Source organism: Microtus pennsylvanicus, chromosome 12 (genome assembly GCF_037038515.1).
Source record: "Microtus pennsylvanicus isolate mMicPen1 chromosome 12, mMicPen1.hap1, whole genome shotgun sequence".
Taxonomy (NCBI): domain Eukaryota; kingdom Metazoa; phylum Chordata; class Mammalia; order Rodentia; family Cricetidae; genus Microtus; species Microtus pennsylvanicus.
This window is the reverse complement of record NC_134590.1, coordinates 81,224,779-81,252,519: the sequence shown is the minus strand read 5'-3', so window position 1 is coordinate 81,252,519 and position 27,741 is coordinate 81,224,779. Positions and strand designations below refer to the sequence as shown.

The following is a 27,741-nucleotide window of genomic DNA, read 5'->3' as shown; positions in this document are numbered from 1 at the left end:
CATATGTGCAGTGGTCATAAGCCTGTGCGAGCCTTTCAAGCCTCCTTCAACAATTGGATGAAAAGGGACTCTAGGCCGATTAGAGGGTGACGCTTATACACTGTTCCCAATCGTGAGATGTGCAGCATCTACGGAGTTTCACAAAGAAATGAAAATTTAAATAAATTTCCCTTCGACAAAGTGGTTAGCATGAATTACAAACCAACACATCTAGTGATAAGACGACTTAATAAATGTATTCTTTCCGTTGTGGACAGAAGCAAAACCAGTGCATGCTGGGTGGACGAGCAAGTGATAGGGCAGATTAACATTCTAACGAGGGTCAGTGCTTTCTCCCAGAAATCATGTCTTTGTTGTGCTCTCCCATGGTGCCAGGAAAGTTTTGGAAATAAATTCAGAAAATTGAAACAGAACTGTTTGGTTATAGTCTTAATTTTTTTTCTACTACTTTGTTTCTTGTTCATGTTTACTGTATTCCTTCTCAAAGGAAGAAATTCTAAAGGTATAAATGTGAGGTTTTCCCTTGACTTTTACACAGTATCTTCAGAATTTGAGGCTTTGCTGTATGAAGAGGAAAGATTTCTCTTGTAGACACAAGGATCCCCCTCCCCTCGGTTGGCTTTTAGTTCGTCCCCCAAACAAATTGTATTAGTAAATTTAATTTTTTTTAAATTGTAGTTGGATGGCAAATTGTTAAATAAACCAGAAATAAGATAAGATTAAGTTTACACTACATGTTAGCTATAGTATTTAAGTTGTGTGAAATTCTGAGCCCTATTAGAATAGGAAACCCATAAAACTAAAATTAATTTTCACCGTGTACATAAAATACACGGTAAGGTAGCATTTGAAGTTCAGAAAGCTTAATTGAATTTGAAGGGGGGGGGGAGGTCATTTAATTGGTCTATTGAAATGTTAACGGAAACTGATATGCCATCAAATAGACTTTAATGACAGCAGTGTTGCAGTAATGTCTGTATTCACTTGCAAAATTGTTAATTAAGGCGGTGTGGTAGTTCATTTGTTATGTATTGATGTGCTTCATCCAGTGGGAAAATCAATTTTATACAAGAAATATACAAGACTTGCTTTGAGACCCAAGATGATAAAATTTAATTCTCAAGTGGATGTTATTACACTGTAAATCCCACATACATTTTTCAGGTGGAAACCTTTCTGTTTCTCTTCTGGATAGAATGTCTTGTCCCCCACCCACTTCTGGGGTCACACTCAAGGCCTTGCACATACTAGGCAGGCGTTCCCTAACCAAGATGCACCCCAGCTTCTGCAGCCTTTCCCCCCTCTATATCATAACATCTTGACAGAATTATAATGCCCTATGCACACATCTGAATTTTGAGTTTATATGAGACTTTGCTTCGTGGAGTATACCTAAGACACCCCTGTCATTGTTTCTAAGTGAAACAAGCGAGAGGAGAAAGTGGAAGTGTAAGTGGTGGGAAGCTAACTCTGCCCTCTGAACCAGGGGTGTGATGTAAAACTCCTGACTGGTTCAAGGAATTTCAAGATTATTCATTAAATCTTATAAGATTCATATCATAAAGTTCTAGCACTAAATTTTGACACTATGAATTCTGTCTGTGTGTGATGTGATTTGTACTATTTACTTCCTAGAGCACTTGTGTGTGCAATAAGGAATCTTAAGAATCAACTTTTACACACAGATTTCCAATACACTTGATTTTGTACATATTACTACCGCAACATTATAAATTTCTTGCAGATGTGTAGAGTCGTAGTGGTCGTCTACTTGAGGCCTTTTGCCTTCACTGGTAAAAACACTGCAATTAGAGTAGAGAAATGCCCAGGGCGTCAGGAGAACTTGCTCTTCTGTTTGCCCTTTTCTAAGCCATGCTGCGGAGAACACAGTTTTTAAAAAGAAAGAGAAAACCTCAGTCCCTAAATACTTCAAGGGAAAAAAAAAGTCCAGAGTTTGAAAGTTCTGTAAAAATTCACTGCAGCTGGGTGTGTAGCTCTGGGAAAATGCTTGCCCAGCGTGACTGAAACCTGGGCTTCTTTCTCAGTGCGGGAGAAAAGAAGTGTATATGTATGTTGATGAATATATGTTGAGTAATCTACTGTCAGGCATTAAAGCTATGTGAATTTTTAATTTTCATCTCCTAAGTTCATATTCTAACTCACTTACATAAAATAAACTTTTTGCAGTTTAGACTCTAAATGTTCAAGAATGTAAAATATTGCATTGTGGTTTTATATGTGTGTGTGTGTGTGTGTGTGTGTGTGTGTATGTGTGTATTTATGGAAAAAAGTTGTTTTGAATCAGTTATCACATTGTGATAATAAATTTTTTAGGGTCTAGTGATTTCTACTTTTAAGTTGTTATTCATGTACTATCAACAGTTATGGAAAGATATTGTTAGTTTTATAACATGAAAATCCTACGCACGTTGTAATATGCTTTTAAGTCTTCAAAAAGATTCTACGTGTCTTGATTCTTTCCACATTTCAAACTACATATGTACATGGTCCCTATTTAGCTTACCAAAATAATAAAAATTCTAGGGTATTTCATTATGCTAGTATGCAAATGAATTTACATGGCAGTAAGTCTAGGTTTCCTTAAAGAGGAAAACAGAACTGAAAACTGAGACTAACAAACAAATGGACGTTCCTCTAAACCTACTGAATAATAGCGGCAGTGTTGAGGCTAACCGTGCTGTTGGACTGACAGAGGGATTACTCCTAGGTTTTGCATCAGTTGTTCTGCTGGGTGGCCTCACTTGTCAAAAGAGAAAAAAAGAGGGAGACAGAGGAGAAGTTTAACAAAAAAGTATTCTTAATTCCATCAAAGCCTTAAAAAAATCAATCATTAATTTATTCTCACTTCAACTCTTGGTCATTTGTGAAAAACATCTGGTCTTTAAATCCTAGGAATCTAGACACGCTGTAGTAAGAGCTACTGTGAATATGTAATAGCGTGTACTATGTGTGTGTGGAGACGCTGAGCCTGCTGTGAATATGTAGTAGCATGTGCTACGTGTGTGTGGAGACACTGGGGCTGCTGTGAATATATAGTAGCATGTGCTACATGGTGTGGAGACGCCGGGTCTGACGTGATGTGAAAAACTATGTCCTTGCGTGTATCCTGTCTAACATGTACTATGTATGTGTGGAGAAACACTGGGTCTGATGTGATGTGAAAAGCTATGTCCCTGTGTGTATATCCTGTCTAGCATATATTACATGTGTGTGGAGAAGTGTTGTATCTGATGTGATGTGAAAAGCTATGTCCCTGTGTGTATATCCTGTCTAGCATATATTACATGTGTGTGGAGAAGTGCTGTATCTGATGTGATGTGAACAACTATGTCCCTGTGTGTATATCCTGTCTAGCATATATTGCATGTGTGTGGAGAAGTGCTGTATCTGATGTGATGTGAAAAGCTATGTCCCTGTGTGTATATCCTGTCTAGCATATATTACATGTGTGTGGAGAAGTGCTGTATCTGATGTGATGTGAAAAGCTATGTCCCTGTGTGTATATCCTGTCTAGCATATATTGCATGTGTGTGGAGAAGTGCTGTATCTGATGTGATGTGAAAAGCTATGTCCCTGTGTGTATATCCTGTCTAGCATATATTGCATGTGTGTGGAGAAGTGCTGTATCTGATGTGATGTGAAAAGCTATGTCCCTGTGTGTATATCCTGTCTAGCATATATTGCATGTGTTTACTCACAATGCCTTACCCATTTTCTATTTTGGATTCAAAAGACTTGAAAATGTAATTTGCTTTTAAAGCCAGAAGTTTTAAAGACTACTGCTTTTTAAAGTCTTAATTTTCATGTCTTTCCAAAGTTGTTTAACAAAATAATATCTCACTATTAGAAGTCAAAGTGGTTTCTAGTAAAATCTAAATCAAGATTGAAGATATATTTTTAAAATAGTTTCAGGAAAAGCAGCTAAGTAGATGTTAAACAAGATAATCTAGTTTTAAAGGTCAACTTAGAAAACAACTTTGGTCCAGCTAGTGTGAAGGGTTTTCCTTAGGAAACTTTGATAGAGAAATGCATTTATGGAGACAGTTTTGCAGGGGTATTCACATTGCAAAGTACAGAACTGAGTCACTGTGACAATAAGAATATCTTGTTTAAAATTTTTTGGTTTTTTGAGACAGGTTTTCTCTGTAGCCTTGGAACCTGTTCTGGAGCTTGCTCTGTAGACCAGGCTGGCCTTGAACTCACAGAGTTGCCTTCCTCTGCCTCAAGAATGCTGCGATTAAAGGTGTGCACCACCACCGTCCAGATTATTTTGTTTAAAATTTAAAGTTAGCAGTAAAAGAGCTCAATGTTTAAACATATTGTCTTAAGTTTGTAAAATTTTAAGTACTAACTACATACTTGTAAGCTACATTGTAGCAAAGCAAAAAGTGGTACATTGCAGATCTTTTATGGGTTTTTGTTTTAATACTAGCTCTTGGAAGGCTGAGGAGAAGGATTGGTGAAGCTAGCCTGAGATACATAGTGAATTCTAGTTCAGCCCTGGGCTGTAGCTTGGAATACAGATATCTTGAGACACATACCAAAATGAATGGACTTTCAAATTATAGAAGAAAGCCTAACTCAAGCTGTAAGTGATGAAACTTAACGCTTAACTTAGTAATATAAAAAAATACCTAAAAGCTAATACACTATTTAACATTTTAAAGTTATCCCTCTGCCATCATATTGCCTACATAGGTTAATGGCTTTTTATGTTATAACCAAATGCCATTCTGTCAAAATCTTTGTATAGAAATGCTCCATTCTCTTTCTGTGTATGTTGCCTGTGGTGCTGAGGACCAAGCCCAGGCCCTCCTCAGCAGATTGCTTCTCTCCATCATCCTCCGGGCCTTTAGAGGAGCACACATGCTCAGATTTGGTTTGACTCTAACCTTCTACATGAAGCACTTCTTTTTCACAATGAAAAAAAAGCTACTTCTCAGACATTTCACTTCTGCCATAAACACGTTATTGTAACAAGGCCGTGTTTCTAAAATATACATTGAAAGTAAATCTAAAATCTATGTGCCATATGTAGAATTCACTTGTAAAACTTTGTTTAGCCATCGTTTCGGAGGCACTGATGTCCAAAGAACTGTTAGGGTACTAGAGACGAACAGCTTGTGAGCTACAACGTTTGAAATAGTTCTTTGAGAAAGTACAGAATATGGCTTGCATGGGGTCTCCTCACTCTCTGGGAAAATGAGCTGTTGACATTCTTTTGGGTCATCATCCAAGACAGGAGGGCAACCACAAGGATCTAGCAGATAAATTCATCCCTGAAAACCTTTATCCATTTCATCTCAATGTAGAAACACTAACTTTGAGTAGTAGCACGAATGTCGCCCATTTAGTGTTCAGACGAGCCTTACCTTTAAATTAGCAGAGGAGGAAAACCAGGTAGGTGATTAGCTTAAGTTTTCCAAGAGGTATTCATTACTTGCATGCTTTAAGCACAAGCCATTCTCCCTCTATATTACTTGCAGAAACAGAATTGGACGCTTAGATGTTGGGCAATCAAACAGCTTTTGAATCTTAACTAAATAAGTCAATCCTTTGTGTTCCTTATTAGTTGTAAATCACAAAATCCTAATGTTTGCTCCAAAAAATGACTGGCAACGTTTTAGGCTCTTTCTCTGCTTAGACTAAATGACTCAGGCAAAAGGGCAAGGCAAGCTGTGATAAATTCATTAAGGGTATAACTAAGATTCACTCACATACCCTTTCTTATAAGTGCTGAAAAAACTTTTTGACTCATACTGGAATGATACTATCTAGGGCTGACTGTGCAGGAAAGGTTCCCACAATGCATTGTACAGAGCCAGGACTAACAAACACCCTGCTGCTTTGAGCCCCCCCTTCCCAAAGACAAAGGCACAATGAAATAGAAAGCTTACCACCGGTAGCTTTCATAGCTTTCAAAACGACAAACTAGGCAAACTCTACATCTCCACCACTCCAATTTTGTCAGAATGCTAATGAGCTTGCTCTGATCTTTACTCGGCTTCCCGTGTTTTCTACATCTTCAAGGACCACATGGTGCTAGCAAAATAAAGACAACTAAATGAGAATTTCGAATGCTTTTTGTGTTAGGACCTGGTGCTTTTCAGTGGACGCACTCGCTGAATATTCTCAACTTAAAAGAGTCCAACAGGGGGTTGGGTATGAACTTTTAGCAGGAGGAAATTTGAACAAAAGTAAATTAGTGAGATGAAGAAAATATGAGAAAAATTTCTGATTAATTTCCACTCCATAATATCAATGACACCTTTAGTCCCTCTCATACTCTTCTAACAAGAGATGCTGATAAAAGATGAATGATTCTGTGTTGTTCACAGTGAATGTTTAGTGGTTTTTTAATAGCAGCGTTCTACATAAAAGGCACCAGGAAGTACTCCGCATTAGCAGTTGAGATCACTAGTTAATAGGATGATGTCTTTCAGCTTTTGTCACAAGATTATTAGAAAGGACGGGTTTCTGTTCTCATCCTTGCCTAGTCTGGAGTGCCTGTTGAGCAGAAGTGCGAAAATGCGGGTTTCTCGGTATTGTTTCACATGGAAAGCAAAAGCCTTTTAATGCAACACCTTTTTCCTTTTCTACCAGGTGATTTTGTTATTGATCTTTAATCTCCCCCTTTAGCTGTATTAAATGCTTCAAGTGCTCTGCTTTTCACTGTAGCCTTGATGCTGGCTATTTGTGTTGATAAATTCATTAATATTAAACAGGGTGGAGAGAGCAGGAGGACTTGGCTTTAGAAAACAGCTCCTTGGACAGTTTTCAGACCTAGGGTATAGATAGCAGCACACAGTGAACCCCGCAGGCTTGTGTCTGCATCTTGCACCCTCACTTCTGCCATCGCTTATGTTTGCCAGGAGTGTGAAGATAGTCTTCTCCACCTCCACCGCACGCACTCCTGAGAAAGAAAGAGGGAAAACCAAAACCGCTGTCGTTCTTACATGCTAAGATACCTGACTTGGGGATTAAACTGGTTCTGGACAACTATTAAGTTCCTGAGAAAGGACATTTGATGATTGTAAAACACAGTACACCTATCAGATTTTAGTAGAGGCTTTTTTTTTTTTGCCTAGTGTTTTTCACATTTAACATATAAATTTGTTATTTCTATGCAGTGTTATTTTGAATTTTCTTAGATCCTAAACATTATATTTTAGTTTGTTATAGTCCTATTAATACTCTGATGTATTCCCACTTCTGACATAATGAAAGAGAAACAAAATCCCACAGTAATAGGAATAACTTGAACAAACATAGTTAACAAAGTCAGGGGAAACTAGAAACAATATTCTAGACATCTATATAATGGTTCATAATTTGAAAATTCCATATTTACTATAGTTTATTTTGATATTTCTGTCTATTAAATATGGGTGGTAATTAAGATTCATTAAAATAAGATGTCTTCATCTTATTCTTGACAACAGGCATGAAATCTCTATTCCCATACTAATTTCAGTGAGCAGAGCATTGTCACTTAAGGTGCACAGTAAACTAAGTCATACCTTTTTAGGTCATTTAGTTACACAAATAAAAACAAATGAAAAACTATACATTTAACATAAATAATTTTTTATGATTGGCATACTATAATAAAATAGCAAATAATACTTATGTAGCAGCATGTTTTTATTTGATCTTGCTATACACAATATATCAACCAGACAGGGAAGGTTATAAATGTGAGAAGCAAAGAACTTTTCACAAGACATAAGCAAGGGAATTTATTATAAAGGTGGTCTGAGGTTCTGATATTGTACAGTTAGCTGTCACAAGTAATTAGTGCATTGAATCTGTATTATAAAAAACAATTTTTTCTTTATTTTTTTGTTTATTTTTTTAGTTGTTGAAAAAAAATTTAAGAAACAATTTTTAAAGATATTTTATATCTGAAATTTTTCTGCAAAGTAAGTTCTATCAGTTTCCTGAAGCCATGCGCTATACACTTTGGCAGACTCCAAGAGGTGCTAGGATTGCCTTTTGGGGAGTAAAATGCTAACACATTTTTGGCAATTTGGTGTTAGAGATCTGCTTTGTGATTCTGTTTATTTTTAATTGTGTGAAGATTTTAATTATTGTGTGTTACCTGAATCCGTCATTTTTCATTATAAGAAGCTATAATTTCATGCAGTTAGTTTGTTATATAGAGAAGTAAGAGATAAGCATAATAGAATCTGTCAAACAGTTGAGTTCTGTCATATCTCTGAGTAGCTGAATGAGAGCCATATCAGAGCAGTGAGCCAGACCCCAGCTTTCCGGTCTTCCTTTTGTTTTTGTTTTTGAGTGTTGGGAATTGAACCCGGAGCCTGTATGTGCTTGACAAGCACGCTCCCGTTAAGTAATGTTCCTCAACCCTTCCAAGATTCCTCTACGAACTTTCTCTTCAGAGTTCCTGACTATAAGGTACCAAGACCCACCTCCCTTAACTTTTGGGGAGGCTTTTCTTCAGTATTTAATCAGATGTGCACCTTCATCTCAAAGCAGACCGGGCCCTGGCTGCTGTGAATTAGAATCCTAGCTGGGAAGGACAATAGCAGGATCCCTCTCTAGTGTTTGCAATTTTCATTCCACTCTTACAAGCTCAGCTTGTAGCTGTGGCCCTCCATTTCCACAGTAACCATGAGCATCCATCTGAGGCTTGAGGGTAGAGGTCAGTGGCACAGCCCTTGCCTAGGATGCAAGAGGCCCTGTGATTCCTAGCACTGCGCAGTTGGTAATCTGTGCCGTCCATCCTGGCCTCCTCTGTCATCCCAACCCTCACCAAATCCTTAAATTCCTTTCATTCTTCTTTGTTCTTTCTGTACGTAGAGAAACAGCTAATAGCATGCTTTCTGGTTTTCTTTGCTGACCATTGGTTCAACGTTTCTTTCTGTCTGATCTTTGTTTGGACTCTTGAAGGAGAAAATCCTGTAAATTATGTCTAAAGTGGTGGCACTCAATATTCCACTCATTCTGGTTTATACAGGAAGGATTGGATCATCAGAGATACTGTGGAGGCTCTCGCAGCAGACCTTACTTCCCCTGCCCCTGGCTCTGACTGTGCACCCAGCTTTTTCTTCTGTAGTCTTGAGTGGAGTTTCTTGTCTGCTGACTCATGTTCATTCATTTATCCAGAAAGAAATGTATATTATTTCTGCCAGAGATATTTAGATGGTATTTTCCATGCCTGGAGACCTTGAATTGAAAATGCAAACTGTAATTTCTGAACCTGAGGAATGATTGTCTGAAACATGTCATTGCCTGATGTGGGATCATACTTACTCAAGACTGCAGTGGATTTTTTTTTTAACATTTAAGAAACTAGGCATTCCAGGAAAATGTTTCTCTTTTTCTCAGCAACTATCTATGACATAAAATTCAGGCATTTGAACTGATTTGGCAGCAACATTTTTCTTCTGAATGTGAAATTAGATTTGTATAATGTCATGCCAATGCTAAAGCAACATGCCATACATGGAATATCACCCTTTCTTCTTTTAAGAAAGATTAATCTCAGGGATTTCTTTGTGAAAAGACCAAGACAGTGGTTCTCAAACTTACATATCAATAAAAAACAAAGCAAACAAACAAAAAAAGCAAAAAACAACCTCAGTATGGTCGTGGTGCAACCCTGCAGTCAGCACTCAGGGAGTTGAGCCAGGAAGAAGGATGAGCTGGCTTCCAGCCTGAACTGTATAGTGAGTTCCAAGCCAACCTGAGCTATATGGCAGGACCCCGAGTCAAAAGCAAAAAGCCCCAATGGAGCTTCCCATAGCGACTAGCCACATACTATCCTGAAGACTCTTGGTAAACATGCCATGTATATTTAAGAGCATAGTTTTTTAAACTCACTGGAATCTAAGTGGTGGTCTTGAGCAAGTGCTTGAACCTTTCTGAGTCTCCTTTTCCTCGACTATTTAAAAAAGGGGAAAGGGGCTGATAATACCTGCTGCAGGGGGTTATAGGAAAAGCCATGCAGACGTGACAACAGCTAAATAGTACTTGATAGAGAAGCAACTGCTGTCAAGATTTCCATTCTCTATCATTGTTTTTACTTTAACTGTACCTGTCGCCTCGTAATACGCATATTCCCGTTCTGTAATGATTCCCCAACCCTCTCATGTGCCCATATTCCTCCCAAGAATTGCCAGAACTTGTTTGGGAATTTGGCGTGACACTGGAAAGCTGTTTTAACTGTTGATTTTTGAACTCTAGGCTATATATAAAAGTAACTTTGATGAATATCTGATGGATACCACAATTTTTCTTATAAAATAAATAACTAGGAAAAAGAAGCCTTCGTATTATTTTATTTATTTGTCACTATTGGGGTTTGAACCTAGGACCCTGTGTGTGCCGGTCAGTACCACTGAGCTGTGTACCCCAGTGAATTTGGATTTTGTTGTTGTCTTTGTTTGGTTTTGTTTTTCATACTTAGTGAATGAGTTTTAAGAGTCACATATGAGAACAAACTGACTTGTATATTTTGAGAAATTTTATGTAGGACATCATATAGAAGTCGGATTTACATATGTGCTTTTCCCCTCCGCTGTTTCATCCCAATGTAATAGTAGAAGCTTAAGCAAGATTTCATGATTTGGCTCAGCACGGTGGCACACGCCTTTAACCCCAACACTCGGGAGGCTGAAGCCTGCAGCTCTCTTGAGTTCAGGGCCAGCCTGCTCTTTATAGTGAGTTCCAGGACAGCCAGTCGTGGGCTGTATGTGTGAGTTGTCTCCTTGGTCGGGATGTAAGATCAGGGTGTTGTATGAAAGGATAAAAGCTCTGCTCTGACACCATTCTTCTGTTTTCCCAAAGTGGAACATTTTTCTTAAAACATATAGATAATTGTCAGGCAGTGGTGGTACACACCTCTGATCCCAGCACTCGGGGGCAGGGGCAGGCGGATCTCTGAGTTCAAGGTCAGCCTGGTCTACAGAGCAAGTTCCGGGACAGCCAGGGCTATACAGAGAAACCCTGTCTTGAAAAACAAAACAACAACAAAAACAAAAACAACAACAACAAAAAGCCCAGATAATTTGTAGAGACAACAAGATGACCACTGACTCTCATTAGGTCCTATTTGCACATAGAATTACCCAGTTCTGGGTTTATAAACCTTTTATTTGTTAGCCGGGCTTCCAAGAGTTTTCCTTTTGTGTCATATCAGCTTTGTTCTCCTGTGGAGACTCTCTTCTTTTTCTATGGACATTAAATCATAATATTTCTTTTAGTTGGTAGTTACATTTTTAAATAATTTTCAGAACAGACCTCTAAGTTCTTTACACGTGAAAATTATACATACATAGTCACTATATCTTTTTCTTGTCCCCACGTGTCACTCCTGAGCTGGAATGTTAAAGGCATTCATAACACTGAAAGGAGCTGCTGCCTGAGGGAGGGAGGGAGGGAGGGAGGGAGGGAGGGAGGGAGGGAGGGAGGGAGGGAGGGAGGGAGGGAGGGAGGGAGAGGAGAGTGTGTAGGGCAGGATTTCTCTGAAGCCATTCACTTGTCTCTCACTGGGACCTGGGCTTGTCAGCTATGCTCAACTTTCTGGCCCTTGAGATGTAGAATGTCTGTCTCTAACTTTCCACTGAAATTATAAGTACATGCCACCACACCTGGTTTTGTACATGCTTACTGAGGATTGAACTTAGTTCTTAATGTGTGTGTATCATCAAGGGAGCTATCGCCTCATCCCTAATAATTTTTTAGATACTTTAAATGCTTCATGTAGCAAATTAATTTTTAATGTGTGTGGGTTTTTTGTTTTGTTTTTGTTTTATAAAGATACTCAGTTTGGAGTTTAATGGTATTTGGAAGAAATTTATAGAAATATAAATATTAATCAATAGACTAAAGTTTGGTATAAATATAAATAAACACATACATATATAGGTAACAGACATATGTATATCACTCAGTTATTTTCCCAGCCAGTCAGTCTCATGGGACCTACAGGCCCAGCTACTTGAGAGGCTGAGGCAGCAGGATCACTTGAGCACTTGAGTCTGGGAATTCAAGATCAAACATAGCAAGACTCCATCAAAAATAAAACGCAAAAAGAAAAGAAAGAAAAATGTTGTTTTCCTAAGTGATTGGTTGCCATCAGAATAAGAATATAAAAAGTTTAACTCTTATTTTTAAGATGGAAGGTATCATGTAAGTTCACAGTATAGTGTTCTAGATGCCTCACCTGCGCTTGTCCATTGCACTGGCTGGCTGGTTGTGTTGTCTTTGTGGCCTTCACCCTCCCAAAGTTAGGAAGCCAACATTCTCAATGCTAGTTCACTCTGCATTGCAAGTATCACTTGAGAACCCAAGCTAAGAACTGTACAAGTCACCAGCACTTCCTCCCACTGGTATCTTGTTCCCCTCACAAGAGGTGGAATTGGGTAGACCAGCTTTTAGTCATAGTCATTGAAGGTTCTAGTTTTGTAAGGAAGATTAAAGATGTAAGACAAGAGAGACATTTAAATTGTAAAACTTTATTTAATGGATTTAATTTTTAAGCCCCTAAAATTAAAATTTTGTGCAGTGTGGATTTGTATAGAACTCTTTGCATTATTTTTGAAACTAAAAATTATATTTCAAGCATAAAGAATTTTCTAGAATAATTCTCTAGAATGTTGGGAATTGTAGAGATTTGAGATGTTAAGTGTGAAGTGTGATTTTCCATGAATTTCTGTTGGAAGAAGCTGCTGGTAGCAAGAGGACCTTTGAGCTCTGCTGACTAGAATGTGCACAACCTTGGAACGAGAAATTTCCCAAGGGAACCTGTATTCGAGTAGCTTCTGTAGGAAAAGAGGAAGTGCCGCCTGTGTAGAGTGTAAACCTGTAATCCCACAGTCTGTGTGCCTGATTTAAGAGCATCAAAATTCTGCAAGGCCTCCCCCTTCACATGCCCGGGCAGATCATAGATGAGATGGATGTTGGGGTGAGCCAATCATAACCCTAGTTTGGGCATGTGTGGTTGCTGGGTTGGTCAGCCCACTAGCTCTCTCCTCTCCTCACCCCCTGCTAGGGCAACAGCAGGACGTCCTCGGAATCCCAGTAAGGTCCCAGCATTGATAGTGCAGCAAAAAAACAGAGGCTGCTAACCAGCGAGTCTGCAGTGAACACTTGTGAGTGGAGATATATGGACAGAAGGGTTTGCTGCATGACTCACGGTTACACTACAGCGTCCATGACAGATTTTTCTTTTTCTCTTTCTTTTTTTTCTTAAATTTTATTTTGAGAGGGAGATTGCAAGGGCAGAGGGCAGATACGAAGGGACCCGAAATGGATGAGGTGCATGATGTGAAAGACACAAAGAATAAGTAAAAAGAAAGAAGAAGAAAAAAGATGAAAATTTAAAATCAGGCCACTGTCTACAATGGGAAAAGGAGTTGGGAATTGGACCCTCTTTAAAGAGTGCTTCCCTAGTGCGCGTGGAGCCCAAGGTTCTATTCCTAGCTCCATATAAACCAAGTGTGCCCACTCACTCCTGTGATCCTAGCGTTTGGAAGGTAGAGGCAGGGGAATCCCGACGCTCTAGATCATCCTAGGCTCATTTTGAGTTTGAGGTCAGCCTGTTGTATAAAACCTGTCCAGAAAAAACAACGAGAGAGAGAGAGAAAAGAAAAAGGAAAGAAAGAAAGGCAGAGAGGAATGGGACATGGCTGAATGGGTAAAAGACTTTCTGCCAAGCCTGAGAACCTGAGTTCAAAGTCACATGACTACCCTTATACAGAAGAAGAAAGGGGCTTAGGAGAGCTGAGAACCCTACCATATGATAGGTAGAGTCCTGTTAAACACTTCAAGGTCCGGTTTAGTTCCCATGCCTTCAGTGTACCCAGGTGATCTTTTTAAAAATGAAATGAGAGAGAAAACAGAATTAGATAGGTAAAAAGGTGGGGGTTCTAAGAAGGAAAACATGGTTAAAGTTAGTATTTAAAATGTTTCATGTGAAAAAAGAATTGAGCTAGAAAAATGGCAAAGCCAGTCAAGGCCCTTGCCACGAAGCCTGAGGGCCTGAGATCAGGGGGAGGGGAGAACCAACTCCTGGAAGTTGTCCCGACTTCAGACACAAACAGAAAAAAATGATCATTTTTAAATGTTGAATCCTTATGAAAAGATATGTCCAGAAATGTTGGCATACCTAAATACATAAAAGTTTATAAATCCCTCTTGTAGCATGTGTGTGCGTGTATAACATATGTTTGTGTGTGTACATGTTTATAATTTTGTCCAACTCTTTATGTTCATCTTGACATCAATGCCTATGCCATGTCTAGAGCCACTTTGAGTCGTGTCTATGGCAGGGCAGGCTGGTGGGTGCCGTCTGTCGTGAAGTGCCCTGGTTGACCTTTCAGGTAGACAGTGATCTGCTGCATTGCATGGCAGCTCAAAGAGTAACTCGCTGTGCTTCATCCCTCTGCAAAATAAGTTCAGTGTACATTAAAGTAAATACGCCATTGGCACTGTGAGTGTTTTAACTTTAGCAAATGCCTACCTGACAGTACTTAGGGCAGTTACACGGCACCTTTAGGGGCTCCAGCAGTGAGGGCCGGGGTGCGGGTCAGTGATGGAGCTCTGGCTTACCATGAGTGAGGCCCAGGGTTCAAATCCCATCACTACAGTATAAATAAAATAACTCCAGGTTTGGAACCTTACTCTCTTTATTTTAAAACTTGAAAACACAGCTTCTGGAAAGAATAATGAAAACCACAGATTGTTGGATGAATGACTGAATTCTTGAAAGAAATCATGTCTTAACTTTTACTCTTTTGTGAGTCGGGATATGAAAGTAGTTGCTATCATTAACTCCGTTGTTAAACGCCCACCGTGTTCCCAGGGCTGGGCTTCACACGCACCTTCTGTGAACTGGCGTCCACCACCTGCCTGAAGAGAATGATAGGAAGTCCCTCTGTGCACAGGTGTTTTCCTGCTCTCGTCCCTGGTATTTAGTGTTCTTACAGCTCATGCTCCAGCTACAGAAACTGATTAAAAAAAAAAAAAAGCAGGTTTTAAGACATTTGATGTCAGAAAAGATATCACATTCCTGTAGAAAAAATGATGCAGACCTCCTTAAGGAGACAAAGCTTTAAAACTCTGTGTAGCTTGCATATCTGTTACTAGAGATCACAAGAATCTTCCGATGCAGACTCCTTCTTGGAGGGCCCTTCTTATTGGTAATACTTAGCCATTTTAGTAAATGCTGCTGTTTAATCATACCTTATTTCAGAGTGGCCTTCGGTAGTCTAAGTCATGAGTGTTTTAGGTTATGAAACTGAAAAGAATTTAGGATTTACTCAAGTGTCAGTTTTGGGCTCTACAGTGATGAAAGTGTAGTTGCAATTAAACAAATTTAAAATAATTTTGAACGAAGAGGTAGTTAGAAGGTAAGGTTAAACAAGACGAAACGATTCAGGGGCGTTTTACAACGCAGCCTTCATTTCAGGCTGCAGTGTAGAGTGTTCTTTGAGATCAGGTATGGTGGGGCAGCTAGCCCTGCCTTTCTATGGCAGCGGCGGAACACAACCTCTTTCTTTCTGCACCAACACTGCCTCGCCACCACAGCCCACTCTAAGTAATTAAATCAGTCCTTTGTACTTACCGTATTCTCCTCTAGTGACGGTACTAGATCTGATTATATGCTTCATGCATATTCAAAGTACCGCACTGACAGCCCTTTAATGAGCTCTTACTTAATCAGTATGAACAATGTTCATCTTGTTCTTTTTTTCCTCGTGCATTAGAGCTAGGAACAGTTGGGAAAAATGAAACATCCAGCATTCATTTGAAAAATATATTGTACTTTGAAAAGTGTCTAAGCTGAGGAAGTTGCATTCTGCCCTTTAAAAGTCTGATGGACAAATTGGATTACTAGTATTGGATTAAATAACAAATGGTTAGAGGAGAAATGAGAAAAGCTCGCTGTGATCAGGGGCTTTAATATTTTTTGTTGCTTATAAAGCTAAAGGGGTCTTTAACCAGTTATTAAAGTCAGGATTAATTTGTAATGGTTCAACTTGCTGGCTTTTAAAAGCTTTTAAATTTAAAATTTTTAAATCCCTATAAACAATAGTGTAGGAATATGTTAAAAGAAACTTTAATTTTTTATTATTGGGCTGACTGTAGATTTCCATCACTGTCTACTACCTTAGATAAGGATTAGTGATATAGAATTGATTTATGTTTTTTTCAATGACTAGAAATGAGCTGTGTAAGTGTGTATTTAAATATTTGCTAGGCTTGCTTCCTTTTGAAATATAAGGTTCTTTTATTATTAGTTATTTCCTAAGAATTATGGGGCTATCTTTGGTTCTTACCTGGAGATACAGGCATGAATTAAAGAGAAAATAACACAGTTCCACATTGATATTGTTTAACTCAGGAAGCAGTGTTCCATTGAAGAAAATGATGCCAGTGTCAGAGAAGGCTGGCTGCGTCTGGCGTGGCCTGAAAGCCTCAATTATAGGTTAAGTGAAACTCAAAACAAAGTTTTCATATGTCTGTATCTTTAAAAGCCACCTGAATTATGAACACAAGAATTGGGTCTTTAATCAGAAAATGAGATATCATAAAATCTACACCTATTAATATTACACACATGTGTCATTTCACTGATCAAAACGCTTTCATGGGGAACAATTGGCCCTTTTCCAAACTGCAAGCTTTTTCTCAGCTTTTTCTTTTTACTCTTTCTTCTTTTGTTGCTACCCAGGGATTTGTGCCTATCGCAGCCTGTATCACATGACCAGTGTCAAGACATCACATGGTCCAAAGTGAATACAAAACCAGCTACCCTAAAGGAGAGATTAAAAATACTGTAAAACAATAAAGACTTTTGTTCACACTCTGAAAGAGTCTATCTTAAGTCGGCGTCACTCATTGAGTTTTAACAAGATGTAGTGATGGTGGACATCCTCGCTGTTCTCCCTAACGACAGGCAGCGTTCTCGGAAGCTAGTGCAAGATCCTGTGCACAGGGATCTGCTGTTGATATTTTAAAACATTCTTTACATTTGTATTAATATGGAAATAGTTTAATTATGGCATTTCCATAATTTATAAAGTAAATACTCAGACAACATGACAAGATACACAATAGGTTATTATATACTATCACTTCACTGAGGTAAAAGAAGTTTGTGCTTGTGTCTGATGGCCATGACAGTCTGTGGTTCAGGAGAGCGTGTCTGTGACAGTACCTGCTTCTGGAGAGGAGGGGCTCTGAGATGAGGAGCGTGGGTGCGGAAAGGTGCAGATAGCTGTACCTGTGTGCTGATGGAGATTTGTAAAGAGACTCAGTGGGCACTGTCACACTGGAAAGGAACAGTCTTCAGGCTAGACTCCACAGGGATATGTAGCTCTTTATTGGGTCTTTTAATTTACCCCATGAATGTTGTGCAGAAATGTAACTGTTCATATTAAATAATGGATTAGCAAAGTAATAAAACAACCATGGGTGGAACTTGGGAGAAAAGGTTAAAGGATTACAAATTTGACTTGGTATAATTTAAAAGGAAAGAAATATGCCCCCTCCCTCCAAGAAAAGGTATTTTTCGTATTTTCCTTCAGAACACTTGGGACGGTGGGACCTGCACGTTGCTGTATACAGTCAGTGTCAGGGCTGTGCTGTAACAGTCCTGTGTGGAAGCAGTGACAGGGACTGATGTAAACTGTCGTCTAGACAGAGACTGTCATCAGTGAAAGGCTACAGTGTCTTTACAGTGCAGGTAATAAACTGTAGGTACTGCGTCTTGTTAGAGTCAGCAGTTTCTGAGTGGGCAATACACAGATGGCATCTTACTTTCCGGAAGGAAAATGGGAAAGGAAGTTTCCACGCCATCTCTGGGCTTCTCTGCTCTCCCTGGTAATCTTACAATTCTTGTAATAATTTTTTAGTTTTGAAAAAACTCGGGACCATATGTCTGTCAGCACCCGGAGTTCCTCGTTGAAACATAATAGCAAATGAGGCTCTCGGAAGGATTTAAAAGGTGGCACATTTTGTTGACGGTACTTAGTGTTAATGTGATCCACAGGTGAGTTCAGGGGGCTGAAATGTACTCTGCACAAATACCAGCTCTGGAGGGTTGGCTGCTGTGTGTGTAAAACTGATTCTGCTTCCAGGTCTTGGACTTGAGTCATGTAAGCAAGAGACTATATTGTTATATAACTACTATCTTGCTAACACTGGAGCTGCTGAAAGATGTTTTTAAGTTAAAAAGTTGTGCTGAAGTGTTCTTTAGCGTTTGGGCGTCACATAACACACTCTTTCTCATCTGCAGGAAGGAACACAGAAGAGGAGGAGGCCGTGATGCAGGAGTGGTTCATGCTGGTCAATAAGAAAAATGCCCTCATCAGGAGGATGAACCAGCTCTCCCTGCTGTGAGTGCACCACCACACACTGGCCATTGCAGGCTGGCCGTGCCTTCCTTGGCGGTTAATATTTACTGAGCTTAATCCTTTTTTTCTTTCCTTAGAAAGCCAGCATATAAAAATGTTCATCTGAAAAGTAAGAATTTTCAGGTGGACTGATAAGATACTGGGGAAAAACATGTTTTCTAAAGTCAAGGAATAAGTAACCATTTTGTGTATGAATTAGTTTTAAATCTTTCCATGTGTATACACACATGAATGTGCAAACTGTCGTGCAAGTGTGGAGGTCAGAGACAGCTTTGTGGAGTCAGCTCCCTCCTTCCACTTTTGTGGGTTCTGGGGAACCCATTCGGGTCGTCAGGCCTAAGGCAGGACCTGTACCTGAGGCGCATTCCCAGCCCCCAAACGTTCTGCTTAAGAAATAAATCCTTAGTGCAGAAGAGGATTAGCTTTCACTTGGGACTAGAGGAGAACCCTCAAGGAAAGTAAAACTGAAGTTTGTTTTCTGAATACTAAGTTAAAAAATGAAATTCTTTTTTAAGGAAAAAAATACATTGGTTATCTATAGGTGATGTTAATATAAGCTTTGGGATAAGAGCTCAGTTACCTAACAGGGACTTTCTTATGAGTGTGGTGGCTGAGGTTCCATGGAGACGAGGCCGGAGGCAAACGTCTGCGTCTCAACACCTAGTTCATGGTAGAAGTTAGTGTCCACTCTTCCTTCTCACCAGCTGGCTGTGTTCCTACAGGGTGCCTGTGTTGTGCACCGGTTTACCATGCTTTCACTGGAATGTAAAACCCCAATTTTGTAACTTCTACCGTGCCTGAACCTGGAAGAGGGTATCATGAGAACTTTGTCCGTGTATTCGGTATTCTCTCTGGTAGTACGCGTGTGTTTCTTCTTTTCACGTGACGTTTTCAATAAAAGAGTACCTATTGTGAGCTATGAGTATTTTACAATAGGTCCTTATACCTGACCCTTAAAACAAGCAGCACTTAGGAGTGGGACTGCTCGCCTCCGCAGTCTACCTCTGTGTCGTTCAGAGCAACGGGAGAAAACTGTAACACTGGAAGCTTTCAAGTGAGGAAGGGGTTCAGTCTCTATGTCATTCGTTTGAGTGGCTTAAAGTTAAATAGAAAAGTCAGTTATGACCCCTAAAATCAATGTAAACTAAAGGTTCTTTTAAGTGTTTAATGATTTAGTAATTAGCATATTGATGAACTTTTTACAACTTGCCTAGGGAAAAAGAACATGACTTAGAACGAAGATATGAGCTACTGAACCGGGAACTGCGGGCCATGCTAGCCATCGAAGGTGAGAGCCGGGTGAGGGTGAGGGTGGGCATGCTAGCCATGGAAGGTGAGAGCCGGGTGGGGGTGAGGGTGGGCATGCTAGCCATGGAAGGTGAGAGCTGGGTGAGGGTGGGCATGCTAGCCATGGAAGGTGAGAGCCGGGTGAGGGTGGGCATGCCAGCCATCGAAGGTGAGAGCTGGGTGAGGGTGGGCATGCCAGCCATCGAAGGTGAGAGCCGGGTGAGGGTGAGGGTGGGCATGCTAGCCATGGAAGGTGAGAGCTGGGTGAGGGCTGTGAGGTGTCAGCTGTGGGTGGAATTTAACAAGTGGTTAAACATCTGGTTTGACTAGGGCGGTTGTTATAGGTACCTACAGAAATTGCACATATGCCTTGGAGACAAAACAATATTTTTTAAAAAACAAGAAGTTAATTTAGATTGCTAATCATTATGTTTGTTCTTAACAGAACAGAACTTCTGAGTTCATAAAAATAAATTTCTGTAAAATTTAAAATGTATGAGCTAATTGATTTTAGCTACTTTTTATTTATGTGCACTTTAAAGTTGTTTCCATGGGAGTTTTAGTAAAGATTTATTGTTCTGATTATTTATCACTAGGGTACTCTTATTCTAGTCTGTTTGCTTTTGTTTTTTGTTTTGTTTTTTTTTATTTTATTTTATTTTAATTTATTTATTTAAACAGTGTCTCACTCTTTATCCTGGCTTAACCTACAGCCTGGCCTAGAATTCAGTATGCAGCCCAGGCTGGTTCCCATCTCATGGAAGTCCTCCTGCCTCAGCTTTCCAAGTGCTGGGATTACAGGTGTAAACCAGTCTCTTATGCTTCTTAACATTTCCCTCCTGCTAAGTAAATATTTGGGCAGTGATTGATGTAATAGAAAATTAACTGCTTGCACCGATTTTGTTAGCCATTGAGATGAGTGGTGTAGAAATCCTGTGCACAGGTCACGGTGCGGGTGAGCCCCAGCTAGCCCAGGGTTAGCATTTACTACACATTTTTAAGTTCTGGAGTGTTTTATAATGCTCTTCTTATATCTTTCAGTTAAAAACGCCTTATAGTTCAAAGATTTTTGCTTAAAAGCTAATCCTTTGGGTTCTGTAAAATAGATCTTTTGTCTAATCAATGCAAATTGATTTTCCTGTTCTATATTGACCTCTTAACCCATTGACTGTCTGTGGTAATTCCGTTTTCACCTGATAAGGTACCTGATCCATAAGTCAATTCTAATTAGTTCGGAAACTAGAAATTCAAGTTTCTAAGTGAAAGCCAAGTGAAGACTTACATTCTTAAAATATTTTAAAATATATTATTCTAAAATAAGGCCTATTTATCAGTGACCTTGTATGTTATAGAAGCTTTACTTTAATTACTTTATATCTGTAATCTCATTTGATAATATCACTGATAACATTTGTATATCTTCATTTAAAAACTCAATTTACTTTGCTTTTAAAAGCTTCACATAGATGATTTCTTTCAAATGGCTAGCTGTATCAAATACCATCACTGTTACATTTTTTAAATTATTTTAGAATTTTTGTGAAATTTGCCACTGAGATAAAATGCCCAAGTACACCAAATGGTATTTTTCCTTTAGATAAACTTTTCCTAGTTATGGTATGGTTCTAAAGGAGATCAGAAAGCTAAATAGTTGAAAAGTAGATGCAGCAGTTACTATATAAGTAGGATATATGTATAATGTATCTGTATATAATATATAACTCATTATACAGTATATTCTTTATAGATTCATTATACATTACAATCAATGCAAAGTAGTCTTAATTTGTTTTTATACCCATCATCTTCTGTATAGAAGATAAATTGTCCCTAAAATACAGCTTTATACAGTATAATTGGCTCTTAGGGCAGAGATGAAATACTGTTTTTATTCCCCAAACCAGTATTATTACTAAATATGCATCTTATAACACCCTTACACATGGAGAATATCCCAGTTTCATTGGCCATCTGTATGTATAGGCTTAGAATCTACCATGTTTTCTGCCTGAGGTTCTTACATAGAGGAACAGCAAAAGCATTTTTTAAAAAAACTTTAAATGCAACTATTAGTCTTTTGACTCTCCACCGCATCCTTTCCTCTCTAACACACAAGCATTTTAAATAGCATTTTCCTGTATGTGACTGTACCTCACATCTCTGTGTTGTCTTCCCATTAATGGAAAAGGGAGGGTCTTGAGAAAAGAACAGCCTGTTGATTACAAATAGAGACACTTAGAGATGCCGATCTCAGTAGCCTGAGCATGGACACATGTGTGCGTCAACCACCTTTTCAGATCCCAGAGCAAAACATGAGAGCAGACAGCAATAGTCCTATGTTGTTTTCCTTCATTTACAAATTCACTCCTCCTCCTCCAGCATCTTGTCCTTAGTCATAGTTCTAACCAGAACCTTCCCAAGTGACTCTTGTGTTGAAGGCATGCACCAGCAGGAAGCAGAGAACAGTAACAGCCACGGCACACTGAACACTCACAGTGTGCTGTGAGAGCAAAATGTTCTAATAGTACGAGTAATAGTCAATCCATCCATTCTTCTAAGAACCCATAATCACTCTGACCCTGTCCTTCCTCTTTCCTGAGGGGTCACAGCCTGGGGTTGCTGCTCTGCTGAGCTCAACTGTAAGGCCCCCTCAAGCTAACAAACATCTTTCAGAGACTTTTTCTAGTTTTTGTAGCTGTTGCTCCCGATTATTTAATGCACCCTTGGGAAAGACAAATTCATTTCTGCACCCGTTGGGGCGGGCTTTTCAGAGGAGCCATGTTCATTTTCTGCACAAGAAATGGATCTTCTCTAGGATTTGTACATCTTGATTTGTTCTTGGCTTAGAGCTTGAAGTGGGTGCTCTTCTAAAGGGATTTATGCATAGGTTCACTATTTTTGTAGTTATGGTTTATATGATAAGCTTTTTATATTTAAAATCAATATGTAATCCTGTGGAGGAGCTTATCCCCTAAAACCCCATTTGTAAATCTATCTGAGCTTTGTTACACAGCACAGCCACAGTCTTCCGTGGATTGATTAGGCTCCACAGTAGAATCCTATCAATGGCCTGTTCTGATGATGAGGCAGACTCCTTCAGGATTGCTAGTTGACTGGAACTAAAGATAAGACTTGACTGCAGTCCCCAATGTGCTCCTTACAAAACTAGTATTAATTTTCATCAAAGTGCCAGCCTTATTTATAGTGGCAAGTCTGAAGATTTTTACCAGAACTTTGGGTCTTTCTGTTACAGTGTTTATAGGTATTCCTTTTGCCCTTTCCCCATAGTAATTATCAACTTGAGCAAATAACTGGAATTGGGGCGTGAATAATTTGCCCTATATGTGAAGAAGAATTTTTTCCCAAATTAACAAGCATCTCGGTTAGATGGGCATCAACAGCATCTCCTCACTTCAACACCTTGGCTCTAATGCAGCATCAAACTTAATCTGTTTGTTGTGAGAGGCTGTGGCTTCTGTAGCAAGAGCATGCTGTAATCTTGAAATCAGCCAGAGCCCACACAGTAGTTTGTCAGCAGTTACTGGGGCTGAAGGTGCACACTCCTTCATTCAGAACTACGTGTGATGCTTAAAGGGGGTTTAAAACTTAAGCTCTGCATACCGGCTAATCTTGATCAATTTTGAATTTAATGTTTTTAATGGTTAAAATAGCTTACTAATTTTTCAATTGGCATTCAGATATATATATATATACATATATATAAATAAAATGTTAGTATGTAAGTGTATATGTGCATATATAATATAATTCATTCCTACTATAGGAAAGAAAATAAAAAGAATGTAGGTTTGTTAGTATAAAGGCTACTTATTGCCTTTATACCTATGTGCTCCGTATTTGACTATTAAGATATTAAACACAGTAATAACAGTTAATAGCAAAAACTTTGAATTTTCTGCTACAATATTTTAAATGCTGATATCAGTTAAATTCGACTCTCAAAACTGTTAAAAATTACCTAAATATTTTTCAGTTTTAAATGTGTTTCCAATAATGGAAAATGTTTTCATTGAGTCAGGAAAAACACTGAGATAAAAAAATTAATATTTCAGAGATTATTCAACTTTCATCATTCAGATTGTTAAAATTTAATTTTCCAATGTTAATGAAATCCTGGCATTTAAAATAATTAAAGCATTTTTAAGTAGTCAAGTTTATTTAGTAAGAATTACGTATTTGTTATTAAATCATTTTCTTGGTTTAAGTTTAAATTTTTTAACTCACATTTTGTGTGTGGATAAAATGTGCTTCCTGGTTGTAAACTTATCAAAATATTTTAAAGCAAAGAGTTATGCATCTTACACCTGCAATCAGAATTTCCTATTCATTAAAAGTAATTTAATAAGTAAAATTTAGTCTTAATTTCAGGATCTTTTCCGGATTAATATTTCAAGAACTCCAGCCACATAAAATGAGACTAAAAGGGACTATCTTCAGGAGCTGCTGTTGCAGTCTGTTGTTAGCACCCTTGCTCTAGGGAGTAGGAGCAGCTTCAGAACAGAGGAGGGAGAAGCAGTTCCAACATTCCTGGTCCAGAGGGAAACTGTAGTAGATGTGGCTGCTCTGCACTTGGTTCATTGTTACAATCCAGACACAGCTCTCCTTCAGAGTCCTACCCTCTAGATGAGAGCATAGTCATAATCAGTCATCGAATGCGTTTCTGTTTGAGATGTTTTGTGTGGAGTGTGGTAATTAGCATGGTGTGTTTGAGCTCCTGGAATGAACAGTGATAAAACTGAGTGAACTAGCTTTTTCCAGCTTTGCTAACCTTTATTGCACGATGATGCATCTAATTTTTAATTTGTAAATACAAGATAGCGTTCGCTATGGCACCATTTGCTTTCATAGAGCTGCTGAGCAGTTTGCCGTCTTGAATAAATTTTGCTTTGAAGAGGGGGGAGGGATTTGAACCAGCACATTCTTGGGTGGTTTGTGAAGACTCACATGGTAACCAGCGTAAGCATTGTTAGGTTTATCTGAATAAGCACCAGCCATGTGAGTTCTAACGTGATTGCCCAGGGCAATGGAGAGAGAAGAGAGAGCCCCGAAGGATTGCACTTCTCTGGTTTTTGGAAAGTGTATTTGCTGGGGGAGGAGGCTCTCAGAGTCAGTGGCCAGGGTGCCTCCCCCCCTCCCCAAAGCTGGGGTCCTGTTTCCCTCCAGGTCCTCATTTGTTCTGCTATCTCCTCATCATCTACTTCTTCTTTTCATTGTTTACCTTCCTAATGAGGGAGGCGGGGTAGACTGGGGCTTGATTGACAGCTACAAGCCCTTACAGTCTGGCCAGAGAGCAGTTGGCTTTGGTTTCAAAAGTGTTTTAAATGTTAGATTGTGGTCCTGTTTTTATCAAGTGAAACTGCTGCTCATCTGAAGGAAATTATCAAAGCTGAAGGTTAGGTTATATATATCACTGAGTACTAAACCTGGCATAAAGATGGCCACTCACCCTAGAAAAAGCCCTGCCCAGCGCATTTTCCGACCTTTAACATGGAGTTTCAAAAAGGGATATGTAATTTTTTCCCTTTGCAAAAGTGCTTCGGTTTGAAGCCACCTAGCAAATGTCTCCAAGAGAAAACTGGCTGGGATGCGGTCGGGAGCTGCACTGTAATACTGCAGAGCAAATTTATTTTTTTACTTCAAAGAAAAATGCTAATTAGCCGATTCACTACTTTTAAAGTTATTGTGAAGCATATGGCGCCCAGTGTGAGATACATCCAACTGCTAAAATAGAGCGGGGAGGAAATTAGCGAAGAATGGGCTGTTTGGGGTGAGAGTGGGGGTGGGGAGGAGAGTAGGTTCTCAGGCAGATTCTCCAGCCCTTTCAGAAGGATTTTATCGCCCTTCTCTGCTTCCCCGCCTCCTCGTTTACCCACTCCCCCTGCCCCAAGCCCTGGGCCAACCTCTTCTGGACTCTAGCTCCCCTCCCCCACTCCGCCTGAATTCAGGTGCCTGCCTCCCGCCTGGCCACCGACTCACACCTGGTTTCTAGCAGGCTCCTAACCTGCGGAACCAATCTTCAATAAGTATTTACAAAGTAGGGTTTGGGGCGTGAACCCCTGACCACCTCGGCCAAACTCCCCCAGCAAACACTTAACTATCGGCCGAGTTAACGCGGTTTGCTGAGATTTTTGGAAACTGGATTAGGCGGGAAGGGGAGGGCAGGTTCCGAGTGCTCTGTGCCCTGGCGGGTGGTAACTGGCCTCCCGCCCCCTGCAGACTGGCAGAAGACCGAGGCCCAGAAGCGACGGGAACAGCTCCTGCTGGAGGAGCTAGTGGCCCTGGTGGACAAACGCGACGCCCTTGTCAGGGACCTGGACGCCCAGGAGAAGCAGTGAGTGGGGCTGTGGGGTGTGGTCTAGGGGAAGCCACCCGCCAAGGGAACAAGAAGTTTATAGAAAGTTCGTTTCGGGGATCTCAGTGGACAGGTGCCTTTGTGCCCCCATTGCCGCCGGGAATCCGGATAGCTTGCATGTAGAGCGGGCTGCGCTCCCCTTCAGGAGGAAATGTAATTCTGTCTTTCCTGTTTGTCTAACATCCAGGGCGGAAGAAGAAGATGAGCATTTGGAGCGAACTCTGGAACAAAACAAAGGCAAAATGGCCAAAAAGGAGGAGAAGTGTGCTCTTCAGTAGCCTGCAGACCAGGGCTCTCTCCGCAGCTTAGGTCTCCAGGCCAGGGACAAACTGGTCGACTTAAAACTTTTTAACATTTTGTTTGACTGGATTGTACTTCCGGACCACCACCCCTTTTCCTCATCTCCAGATAATATACAAAACTCCAGATAGCGTTAAGGATTCTTTGTGAGTTAATCATGAAATCATTTTTGCAACCATGCGAAGTAGATTTGCACAGACACCTTGCGAATGACCAGTGATGGAGATGCTTGAGAAACTGTCCAAAAGGGGGGAAGGCTTCCCTCATCACTTCCCTTCTGTCTGGGCTGGGAGGAACATTTGAAACACGTTTGTTGTAGTATTGTTGGTAATAGCATAATGGCAGTGGGTGGGGGGGCAAAGGGGAATAAGAAAATGTCATGAATGTTTTTTTTCCATCCTGCCGTATGTAACACTGTTACCGGAATCCCATCGTTAGATCATATTCTGTATATTGACGAAACTGTGTTCCATTTGCCAGTGCGGTTTTCTGCAGCCGTTTGCATTTCACATAAAGATAATAAAGTTCCTCTCTGCTCTCCTCAGAGGATGGCCCTTTAAGGTAGCCTGAGATAAACCCTGGCTTTGAAAGGTGAACTGTGAGAATGGCCCCAATAGCAGTGAGCAGTTTACAAAGACAGTTGTATCATCTTGACGATGCGCCATCTTTTTCTCTGAATAATTATTTATTACATCTTGCTTGGTTCCTACTTTCCGTTGGGGCTCAACATTGGCTCAAGAATGCTGTTAATATTTATTTCTGTATTGATGAAAGTCTGTCTTGGCACTACAAGTAAATCTCCAATTACATCTCTAGCATAGCACTGTGTTTTGTGAAAATGGTTATGTTTATTTATTACAATACTGAGTCATAAATTTTCAATAAAAGCAGAAACTTTCTTACCTTAAACCCTGCTATGTGTTTTCCTTGCCTTGAAAACTTAACTGAAGTTTGTGTGTCAGTAAGATTCTCCACGTGGAATCCGGCACAGGACAGTGGACTGTGTTTGGAACTGACAGGGGTCCACAGGAACTCCGCTCACATAGAATGCAAATTGCAAAGTCATTAGACACATTCTCAGAGGGTATAAACTAGCCTGTCCTTTGGAAAGGGTCCTCTCTCTGCCAGAGCCCAGGAGACTTGTGTGCTTCCACGGCACTGGGGAAACACAGCGCATCATGATGGATTTTCCAGTGTTACTTTTAATTGCTTTGGAGTCCTGTGTCGAACTGTGTCCCACCGTAACCAGCAAGTCTGTAGGTGCTGAAACGAAAGGGAGGGACTGTAGTTGGGGGAGGGGTTGTGCAGATACACACGTCTTGGAGATGGAAGAGAAAGAAATATAACTGTCTGTGCGCTGGGTAAAAATGGACT

General features: G+C 39.8%; 1 protein-coding gene across 12 annotated transcripts in view; it reads left to right on the top strand.

The window, feature by feature from the left end:
* Positions 1 to 27,276, top strand: part of Ehbp1 (EH domain binding protein 1) — a 255,213-nt gene extending 227,937 nt beyond the window's left edge. For all 12 annotated transcript variants that reach the window (XM_075944462.1, XM_075944460.1, XM_075944463.1 and 9 more), the window contains 4 exons: positions 18,290 to 18,389; positions 19,622 to 19,695; positions 25,932 to 26,046; positions 26,255 to 27,276. In XM_075944462.1, the coding sequence (XP_075800577.1) occupies positions 18,290 to 18,389; positions 19,622 to 19,695; positions 25,932 to 26,046; positions 26,255 to 26,345 (380 nt within the window). In that variant the 3' untranslated portion in view covers positions 26,346 to 27,276. The remainder of the gene's footprint in view (positions 1 to 18,289; positions 18,390 to 19,621; positions 19,696 to 25,931; positions 26,047 to 26,254) is intronic.
* Positions 27,277 to 27,741: the final 465 nt, after the last annotated feature.